At 42.1% G+C, this 11353-nt stretch overlaps 1 protein-coding gene across 1 annotated transcript in view; it reads right to left on the minus strand.

Annotated features, from left to right (window-relative positions):
* NUB1 (negative regulator of ubiquitin like proteins 1) overlaps positions 1 to 8827 on the minus strand; it is a 37356-nt gene extending 28529 nt beyond the window's left edge. Inside the window, exons 1-3 of the mRNA XM_013004618.2 lie at positions 8710 to 8827; positions 5035 to 5202; positions 529 to 587 (exon numbers count right to left, since the gene is read on the minus strand). Coding sequence (XP_012860072.1) covers positions 529 to 587; positions 5035 to 5202; positions 8710 to 8826 — 344 coding nt within the window. The 5' untranslated portion in view covers position 8827. The remainder of the gene's footprint in view (positions 1 to 528; positions 588 to 5034; positions 5203 to 8709) is intronic.
* Positions 8828 to 11353: the final 2526 nt, after the last annotated feature.

Genomic DNA, 11353 nt, shown 5'->3' on the forward strand with positions numbered 1-11353 from the left:
GAATGTACAAGTGTGCTTTATACAATTGATGTATGTATGGATTGTGATAAGAGTTGTATGAGCCCCTAATAAAACAGAAAAAAAAAACAACTTACAGTCCCTAAGGAGCAGTTCTACCCTGCCCCATAGGGTCACCATGAGTCAGAACTGACTCAATGGCAATGGGCAATGGGTTCTAGTAGGCTGTCACTTTTTTTTTTTTTTTCGTTTTAAAAACAGACCAAGAGTCTAGACTAGATCAGAACACTTTGCATTAGTAACTGCAATTCACTATCTGGTTGTCTCCTTTTAAAAGCACCCACTCATTCACTTAAAACACCGATCATGTTTCTACTATGTGGTGGGCTCCTAAGTCCTGACCTGATTTAAAGTCATATCGTGAAATAAAGAAGAGTGTTGCAAGTCTTGAGTTCCCATTTTAACTAAGTCATGCAACCTCGAATTCTCATTTTCCCTTCCTTTTTCTCGGGCAGGGTGAGTATGAACATGGTCAAGAGCACCTGGGGCCCCAGAGCACACAGTACTTACTTGGACCTCAGTTCCCGGCCAGTGATGTGCAATCGGGTCTCCAACAAGTTTTTCCTGTCCTGTTTAAGAAACAAAATAAAATGTACTTGATTTGAGAAATTTTCAAGATACTCGTTGGTGGTCTATGAATTCAGAAAGATCAAAGGATGTAAGTATTTAAGTCATTGGTCAAAGATTACAATGCATGCTTCCAAGAAGCCTCTTGAACATTACTGTGTTGTCATACTAAACTGGTAACCAGAACATCCTCAAGACAGTACCATTATCAGTAAAGGACACAATACCAGGTGGGCCGCTAGCCTCTGGTAGGAAGTTAAGAGTCTTACAAGTCTAACCAATGGAGCTCCCCTATGCTATACAGGACCCAACCCACCACCTCCAACATTAGGGTCACTTTGCTATGCAGAAGACACTTCCTCCTCACCATCCAGTGAGACTCTAAGAGGAAGGAGGCAGGCGCTGTATTGTTAGAACCTATTCATTCTCCACTGGCTTTCTGTTTGGTAGTTTGGTTTCCCAAATACTTGTTAACAGTAAAGAAGAGTTCTAAGTTCATTGCCCTTTAAAAAAATATTTTTAAACTGGCATGAGATTTTTTTACCTACCTAGAATTCTTTACTGGTCCTAGAACAACTGCTTGAGGCATAATTTATACACCACAAAGTTCACCTATTAAAAGTGTATGATTTAACAGTTTCTAAATACTTACAGAACGTTATGAATTGTCTCACAAAAATATGTTGTAAATCCTAACCTCTACACCTGTGTTTACAGTTCCATCTCCAAATGGGTTGTCTTTGTTATATTCATAAGACAGGATTAACATAGGGTGTCTTTTGAGCGAATCTCTTCTGAGATATAAAGAGACTAAAACAAGCCATCTAGACCAAAGCAGACACCAGTTTATCCCACAAGTAGGGCCCACTCCCTTCTGATAAGGATAGTAGTTGTCTGTTTCCTTGTAGGAGACTCCGGAGAGGTCAAACCTGCCCTAGGATGACCAAGGTTAGGCTGCCATCATAAATCTAGGGTCCGCCCATCTTGTCACATCTTGTCACATGTATACCCCTACACCTTCCCATTCCTATAGGCACACCTCTATCATAAGATCCCCTTCCTACAATGTGTATGCCTATTGTACTGCCCCTTCCTCTGACGTGATTCTATAATAATGTCCCCCTAAAGTGATATAATGTGTGGTTAGCAATAAGAAAGGCTTCTGAATTCCCGGTCCCCGAGGCTGCTCCTGCTCTCGTGGCCGGGTTCCCCCCACGAGGACCATTAAGCAGGGCTGAGGTGAACAATGCTACCATGAATTGTGTCTGACTCCATTTATTCCAATCTCTACTCTAACTCTCATGCTCTCTATGACTTTACTATAATCCTTATTTATTATCGCTGTACAATTGTGCCTACCGGATCTGTGATGATTTGCGGGGGAACCCCTTTCCCCTTAACCCCACAGATGGCACCCATCATGTGTGGCCTTGTAGGAAAAGAACTCTTGAGTTATATCCCATGTAACAATTGTACGGCCTGATCGGACAGAGAGAGTGAATCGGGAAAACTTTTCTTGAGTTTTTTTGAGTTTATTTTTTTAAGTGGGTTTTCAGTCCGAGTAAGATATGGGTCAAGCAAAAAGCAAGGATACAGAGTATGGTAACAAGCTTTGCCACCTCTTGAAGAAACAAAAGGTAAAGGTAGCAAATGAGAATGAACAAGTTTTTCAATTGATAAAGAAATGTAATCCTTCTTCTTTTCCAGAGTCAGGAACCTTTGATATGGAGATCTGGGATAAGGTAGCCATTAACTTAAGAAAAGCTTACAGGGAAGGACAGAGCATAACCATGGAGACCTGGGTTTTGTGGGTGCAGATTAAAGAAGTGTTGGAGCCACTGGAGGGTGAGAGAGTAAAGGAACAAGACCAACAGAGCAGTGAGAAGCCTCTAGGTGACGCAGACTTAAATCAGGTGAGAAGCAGGCAAAATGAGTATCAGGCAGATGAGATGTTAAACGGAGCTGAGAAAGCCAAGTCTGAATAAGAAAAAGGTATCAGACTAGAAGCATCTGCGCCACCACCAGAATATAGCATAGGGAATCACAATACTATCAAGCAGTGCCGGAGGGAGAGATGAGATTTGAGTCAAAAAAAAAGCAAGTGGGGGCAATGAATGTACAAATGCGCTTTACACAATTGATGTCTGTATGGATTGTGATAAGAGTTGTAGGAGCCCCTAATAAAATGATTTAAAAAATTAAAAAAAAAGAAAAGAAAAGAAAAGAAAAGCAAGTGGAGAGATTTAACAAAGAAGGTGAGGTTCTGGAAGTAAAAAGCAAAGAAGCAGGGTGTAGAGAGATGCCATTACTTTCACAGGTAGAGAAGAGCATATAGCCCAGGAAGCAGATTTAGAATTTACAGTGGCTTATCCCGTGAGAGTTACAGACAGACAGCCTGATGGGCAGCATGCACAAGAGATTCTAGAACGGCAACATACTGCCTTTCCCTTTAAGCTACTGAAAGATCTCAAGCAAGCTGTATCTAACTATGGTCCAGATTCCTCATTTGTTATTAGTATGATAAAATCTCTCTCAGATTCTGAATATTGGGTCCTCACAGACTGGAGGGCGCTTACAAAGGCTTGCCTCTCACCTTCAGAATCTTTGCAGTATCAAATGTTATGGACCGAAGCAGCCCTTGCATGTGCTCGAAAAAATGCAGAAGAGGATATAGATATAGGGATTCATCAGCTGCTGGGAGATGAGAATTACATCACAGTTGAGTCCCAACTGCAGTTTAATGAGCAGACATTCACTCAGGTGAGGGAAGTCTCCTTAAAGGCCTGAGAGAAAATAATACCATCTGGATGCAGGCAGCCAAGTTACACGGCAGTGAAGCAAAGGAATGATGAGCCTTACATAGATTTTACATCCAGGTTGCAAGATGCTGTCCACAAGAACATAGCAGGCAAAGGGGCAGCGGATAATCTTATTCTTACATTAGCATTTGAGAACGCGAACACATCATGTCAAGCTGCCATACCCCCTTTCAAGGAACAGAGCACGCTGTTACATTGTATCAGGATATGCAGGGCTGTAGAGACAGAAGAGTACAAGGCCAACCTCATGGCAGCTGCATTGGCAAATTACATCAGGCCTAGAAGTGCTTTAGTTGTGGGAAGACAGGTTATCTTCAAAGAGAGTGCAGACAGCACAGGCCGATCAGCCTGGCTGTGAAAAGCAAACTGCAGCCTGCGTCAGAGCATGGGCCAGGGCCACCTAATCGGGTTTAAAAGAACCTGAACTATGCCCCCGCTGTAGGAAGGGAACTCATTGGGCAAGCCAATGTCGTTCAAAATTCAACAGTGAAGGGTTGCCATTAGCAAAGACTTCCAGGCGGGAAAATAATGGAAAATAATCCTTACTTATTATCGCTATACAATTGCGCCTACCGGACCTATGATGATTTGTGGGGAACCCCTCTCCCCTTAACCCCACATAGCATGAATCAGAATGTCATTCCTACTTACTGCTTACTAGTAATCCATTGTACAGTGTAAAATGGTGGCTTGGAGGCACCTGACCTCCTCCCACTTTAAGAGGAGTAGAGAATCACCTTTTCCACCTCTGGCTCAATTTAAACCTAATTGGATAGCAAATCTGGCCAGTCCTTTAGCTGGGGTTCCACGCACCTTATTCACTTGGCTTCAACCCCACAAGGGCGCCATGAACCTTATTTACATTATTAGCAATCTGTTGGATCCCCTTGGTGGGTCACAAGCTCCTTAATCTCAGAGTCCCACCAAATCTTTTTGTCTCAAGGTTATAGTTAGAAAGGCCATATAACAGCAATCCATGAATGCGTCTACTAAATACAGACATACGACATTTTAGTTATCCACTTCTCAGTTGAAGCACTTGGATTATTTTCACTTTTTGGCTATTGTAACTAATGGCACTATGAACAGTCTACACAAGTTCCTTTTCTCTTGGAGTAGAACTGCTGGGTCATGTGATAACTCTGAGACATAAAAGCTCTACTGCACCAACTTGTCGTGAGATGTCAGCCAGCACTCCTGATACGATTACATGTCTGGTCGTAAACTTCTGAGAACCTGGCTCTGCCACGAGAGGGCCCACTTGTTTGAGCACTAAGCCGATGTCATCACCTTCTCCTCCATCATGAGAAGGACATATGTCTTTGTGACGCGTCCTACAGCACGCTTTATAACACTGAAGTGCTTTACTCGTATTATTCCTAAACTTGTATTGGAACTTCAAGAAGATGGGGATGTGATGCACGGTTTCACGACAATCTCGAAGTCCCAAGGGAAGAACTGCCTCGTATGTGGCCTGGAGAAGGTGCCACACAATTAACCTTTAAGTCAATAAAATGTTCAACGTGGAAAATAGCTGAAAATAATTACAAATTGGTTTTCATTTTAAAAACTGACTATCCGATGACTTCATTAAATGATGTACAAATGTCAATTTAGAGAGGGCACTTACTTTTCTTAGTCTTGGAGGTAAAAATACCTCAATTGTAGCAATTCCTGTTGTTTTAAAATTTTCATTTCCTGTCCCACGTTCGATGGCTTTGCACCGTATTTCTTCTATTATTTTTTGCACCTCGTTTTCACAACATTCTAGCTTATCAGAGTATTTCTTAGCAAGGTCCTATTAAAAAAAACAAAAAACAACATGCAATTTAATATACTACCAACTCAAAAGAACACGAAGACACAACTCACTCCAGTCCACGCAGGATTCTGAAGCAAGAAACTCAGCTGGTTCTCTTGCAAGGTTTAGAGAATTAGAGAATCCTGGTGAAAAAGAAAACAGGCTGGACAAACAGGCCCAATAGGAAAAAGTGGAGATAACGAGGATTATTCTAGGAGAAAAGAAGGTTATGACTTGTAAGATTAAAAGTAAGCTCTGTAACTTCCCGTTTAAAAAAAAAAAAAAAAGGCAGCCTAGGCAGGTGTGCTACAGAAACCATGGGAGAAAATCACTATGTAGGAAAAGCCTGGAGCCTTGAATCTCTTCAGGGGACAGGGGAAGGCTGGGTGAGCCAGAAAACATACTCGCAGAAAACAAGCAACGAATGGATTTGGGCACAGTGTGGAGGGAGCATCAAGAGGGTCCACCACACCCGGAAGCTTTCATGGTGGGGACTGGGTCATGTCTGCTTCCTCGGGGCTCCTGAGTTCACTGAGGACTCACAGCCCACTCATCTGCCAGTGGACTATGGCTACCGAGTCAGCAAAGTGCATTTTTCTTTTCCCTGATCTAAACCAGTGGAATAGGCTGGGGTAAAGGGGTGTCTATACACTCCAGCTCTCCACAAGGTCATGGCCAATACCTTGGGTTGTCAGACTAGCTATGTGGGCTTTCCCCCCCTTTTCTTTCGAGAACAGGGGTCACACACTCTCCCAGTCTGTGGTAAAAGTGAACACCTCGCAAAGTTGCACTAGTGGGGTATGAGAAAATACTACCCCACCACCCCTCAAATGCTCTGTAGCAGAGACCAGTGTCAAGAGCAGCTTTTCTAGATCAGCAGCTCGACAGGGGTGGACATTTGTGTGCTGGAACCGCAGCGGCTGCTGCAATCTATTCCAAAAGAAGTTGGTAGCCCTTCTAAGTATACTAGGGCTAACTAGAGATTTTTTTCCCTTTTTCTTCTTTTCCTTTTCTTTTGTTTTCAGCTGCCTGGAGTCTTTCTGTTTCTTTGCTTTCTTTTTTGGCATATTTGTTTGTTGGCTTGTTTTGTGCTACAGTAGATTCAAGTCTTTTTTTTTTAAGTTTGTCTTGTTCCACCTACTAATGATTAACTGTCCGCACATGGCCTAGCCACCTCTGCACCTCCAACAGCCGCACCTAATGAACAAGAACTATCCACTCACTCCAGCAAATAAACACAAATGAAAAAGCACCATGATGCCTTGGAGACAGCCAACATAGGAAGAAACAAGGCAGAATGGCACAAACAAGTGCTCCATGTATGGAATCATTGGAACTAGCAGAACAAGAATTCAAAAGAACAATTCTTAGGTGCATTCAAAAGATGGAGGGGGAAAGATCAAGATAATTAGAGTGGGGGCGAGGGGATAGACTAATTCAGGAAAACACTACCAGAGGAATCTAATAAATAAATGAAAAAAAGAATACCATACAAAAACACCACATAGAAATCCAGAACATAAGTAGGACAATATTAGAAAAGAGATAATACACTAAAGAAGCAAAGCAGAATTGGAGAAATGGAAGGTAGAAGTAATGAGCTAGAAAGTAATTCTCTCAACACCAAGCTATGAGAACAGTGATGCATACGATTTTAGAAATCCAAAGAATGCCTAAGAATCCTGTGGAATGTTATCAACAGTAATAGCATATGCACTGCAGGAACTCCAGAAAAAGAAGAGACAAACAAAAGCACCAAAAAAATTATTCAAGACTCGCTGGAAAACTTTGCTAACATCATGGAAAAGAGAAAATAACCATCCAAGAAGCTGAAAGAACCCCAAACAGGAGACTCCAAAAGAAAATCAAGGTGATGTATCATCCTGAAACTTCCCAAAATCAGACCAGGAAAGAACTGAGAGCAGCTTAGTAAAAATGAAAGTTGCCTATAAAGGGGAATCAGGAAGACCAAATTCTGATTTTTCAACAGAAAAAATGCAGGCAAGAAGGAAATGGGATGGCATATATAAAATTCTGAAAGAAAAAATTGCCAACCAATAATCCAGAAAAATTGCCCCTCAAATACCAGGGAAAAGGAAAGGCATTTCAAGACAGAGAAAAAAAATTAAGAAATTCTTAGACAATCTTAATAAAAATTCTAAAAGCTCTTTGGATAGCATCAACAGCAGCAGACATCAACCTGAGTCCAGTGCCCCAGGCAGCACCACCCATAAGTCAAGTGAATAAAGTCCAACAAACTCACAAGACGAAAACTAGGAAGCCAGAGACAGCAACCCACAGTAGGGGAATAACGTAGTTAGGACTAGTGAGGAAGCAGAAACCACTTGAACAGAGAGGAAGTCAGGCAGATTTCCAGAGAACAGATTGCATTACATTTTTGAAGAAGTTAAACAAGTAATAAGGTAAACTAAATGAAAATAGGCAAAACTCATTAAAAAAAAAAAAAAGACTTGCTGGTAGGTGTAGTAAAGTCGGTTCCAACTCCCAGCAACATTATGTGCAAGGGGAGGAAACCCTGCCCGTGCCACCCTACAACTTGTCTTAGTTTGAGCTCATCCATGCTCAGCGAACACTGCACCCAGCCAGCTTATCCAAGGTCTTCCTTTTTTTCATTACCCCTCTACTTTACCAACAATGATGTTCTAGACTAGGGATGGGTCTCTCCTGATAACAGGTCCACGGTTTGTGATACAAAGTCTCATCCTGGCTTCTAAGGCCCATTCTGAGGAGCTTTTAAGGAGCTTCTAAGAGCATTCTAAGGAGATTTGTTTGTTCTTTTGGCAGGCCAAGGTACTTTCAATATTCTCCTCCAGCACCAAAATTCAAATCCAGCAATTCATCTTTCATCTGTCTTCCTTATTCAATGTCCAACTTTCACATGTATAACAGGCAACTGAAAATAACAGGCGCACCTTAATCCTCAAAGTAATATCTTTGCTTTTCAACACTTCCAGGAGGTCTTGTGCAGCATATTTACCCAATGCGATGTGCTGCTTGATCTCCAGTGCGGCTTCTGAGCAAGATGAAATCCTTGACTTTAACCTTCTATTTATCATGTTATCTAGTTGTGAGGATTTGGGTCTTCTTTAATATATTGAGCTGTAAACCATACTGAAGGCTGCTAAGTGAGGGTAAAAAACTGAAGGAGGGAAAACTGTTTTATAGATCAAGCAGCAAGAACTGGGAAACAACCAAGACACTGTCACACTAAAAACATAATGCATTAACTTATATTGATAGTGCTGAGCAGACAAAATTAGTTTCTGGGTTAATACACCTGAGAAATTAAAGGACATTATCATAAAAATAAAACCTTATTAAAGAAAAACAAGCTTGTCAATGCCCAGAAACAAGTGGGTACTTGCTTATTACTGATGCCAAAGGTTATGCCAAAAGTTTGGCTGTGGTTGGCGATTTGGGGAGATTTCAAAATCTGATTTACCAAGGAAATTCATAATGCTAGTTATTCATGTCTTAAAATACCTTTAACGCCTCACCAACTTCTTTATTTTCATCTGTATATGGAGGTTTCCAAAGTTGAATTTTATCTTCCCTTAAAAACTGGGTTAATTTTGCTTGAAGATATTTCTTTTGTGCCATCCTTGAAAGCAAAACAGTGTAACAATTACTCAACACATCAAAATGTTGCAGTTTTGTTTTTTTTTACAATAAGCAGAGCTCCCTTCAGTTCAATCAAAATGATCTGCTACCATCAAGTCTATGCCAACCCTTAGTGCGCTATAGGCAAGAGAACTGTCCCACGTAGTATCCGTAATCTTTATGGAAGCAGAGCGACCGCCTCATCTTTCTCCCACAGAGCAACCAGCTGGTTGGTGAACAGACATGGACTTAACCACTGGGCCAGCACTGTTTATGTGTTCTAAATTAGTAAGGTTCTACATAGCCCTAATTCTTCTTTACACACACATTCAAAGTGGTTAATATGTAGTCAAATTTCTTAAACTTTTCTATTTCTTAAGGTATTTTCTTTGATCTAAGAGATACCCGTAACTAAGCAGGATAAGTAAGTGTGAACTTTTAGAAGTAATTCAGCATACAGATTCTAAATTATCTTGTAATTTAATGTAAAACAATAGGCCAACCACTCTGGTAATTAAAATAAATGCTATCTTGAACCGAGAACTGAGCAATAGTCTCTATATCTGGATTTTTCATTTTAAAAAATTAACACTAGGAGAGTTTTGCGTCATATTTTGTGTTCACAGCGTAACAATGCACTTACATGAGCTAATCAATTCTAACACTTGTTGAATCATCATCAGACAGCTAAGAAAACTGCCACTAGCACTTCTTTCTGCCCACCACACTGGACTCTCCCTTCAATAATTGCTTGCTGCTGTTGTTCTTGGTTGATAGTGACTCTCAACAGCCCTAGACCATCAGGGGCAACTCAATGGTGTGGGGCAAGCTGCTAATGAGGAGGCAGCTGACAGGTGTTCTGCAGTGTTTTAAGGCCTTCAAAGATCAGATAAGCAGTAAGAGAAGTAAAAATGTACACCTGGCTGAGAGGAAGAGGGACTGAGGTTACTGCTGAAGAGACACTGAGTTTCTGTTTGGGGGATGAAAACCTTTTGGCAATACATAATGGTGTTGGCTGCAAAACATGATGAACTGTACACTTAAATATAGTTAAAATGCCAGACCTTTTGTTATATTATTACATATATATGCACTGTACACTTAAATATAGTTAAAATGCCAGACCTTTTGTTATATTATTACATATATATGCATGTAGGTGTATACATAAGGTATATTTTAAAGTTTCTTTTGTCCCATTAAGGGTTATTCTTCCTTGCCCCCAAAAACCCAAGTCACATGATTTTTCAACAACATCAGTAGCTTAAATTCAAAAGCATTTTATGTCAGTTTGGCGCACTGGCTAAAGCGCTTGGCTCATGAAAAGGTCGGTGATTCAAACCACCAGCCATTCTGTGTGAGAACGATGTGGCTTCAATAAAGATTCCAAACCCAAACTCACTGCGACGGAGCCAATTCAAACTCACGGCGACCCTATGGGACAGAGTGGATCTGCTCTTGTGGGCGCCCAAGACTGTCAACCTTCAACGGCGTAGAGATCCTCACCCTTCTCCAGGGGACAAGCTGGTGGTTTTGAACTTCTGACCTTGCAGTTAGTTGCCTCATGCATAACCCACTACACCACCAGGGCCCTTCAGTAACGCCTCCAGGCCTGGAAACCCCGTGGCAGCATTCCGGTTGCTACTACGTCAGAAATTACAGCAGTGGGTTTGGTCTTTGGTTTTGGAAGACATCTTCTCTACCTGAAACGTTTATCAGCACTTTCTAAGTGCAAACCACACAACCGCCACACAGTACAGTTACACTCCTTTCTAATAAATCACTCTGTCCTGAGAAAGGATCACAGCAACTGCACGGAGGGAAATAGTATCATGGGTGATCACTGTGAAGCCAAGCCTTCTGGAAGGTCGAACGCACAGCCCTCCTGGACCCACCATGACACCACCTGACCAGAGGACAAACGAGCCTCACACACCTCGCTGGCCCACACACCCAACACACAGTAACAGCTGAAAGTCGAATGCTGCCCGAGTTTTGCTTTTTGGCTTTTTTAATTATAGCACTCTGAAACGTCAGCTATCCATCTCCGAATAAGCCACTCGGCGAATGCCAAGGAAACGAAGAGCGGGGAAGCACAACAGTTCCGTCTGGGGTTGTAACTTGTTGGCTGAGAAAGCTTGTTTCCGATCTTGCCGCACAAGGTTGCGATTACAAGCAGCCGGGCGGAACCGAATTTACTGCTCTAAAGTGAAAGTGGGCCGTAGGAGCCACGCCCTTCGAAGTTTCTTTCACTTTTGTCGTGATTCGACACCTCCCAGATTGTCAAGCTGTGCAAACTTCCCCCCCACCTTTTCTCTTTGGAGAGAAAAGGTACTTGGCCTGGGAAATACGAGTGAGTGACGGGGAACCCCAAAAGCGGATGGTCAAGGTTCGATGGGAAAGGAAAATCAAGCCGGTTCCCTTCTGAAACAGGTTAGAAAATCTGGTTTTGATTGCAAGAAATCCCCGCCGGCACGCGGGGCCTCAGGGCGCTTTCCGCGCGTGTCGTCGCAGCGGTTCACGGCCG

Source organism: Echinops telfairi, unplaced genomic scaffold (assembly GCF_000313985.2).
Source record: "Echinops telfairi isolate 266 unplaced genomic scaffold, ASM31398v2 ScPeMD7_31;HRSCAF=116, whole genome shotgun sequence".
NCBI lineage: Eukaryota > Metazoa > Chordata > Mammalia > Afrosoricida > Tenrecidae > Echinops > Echinops telfairi.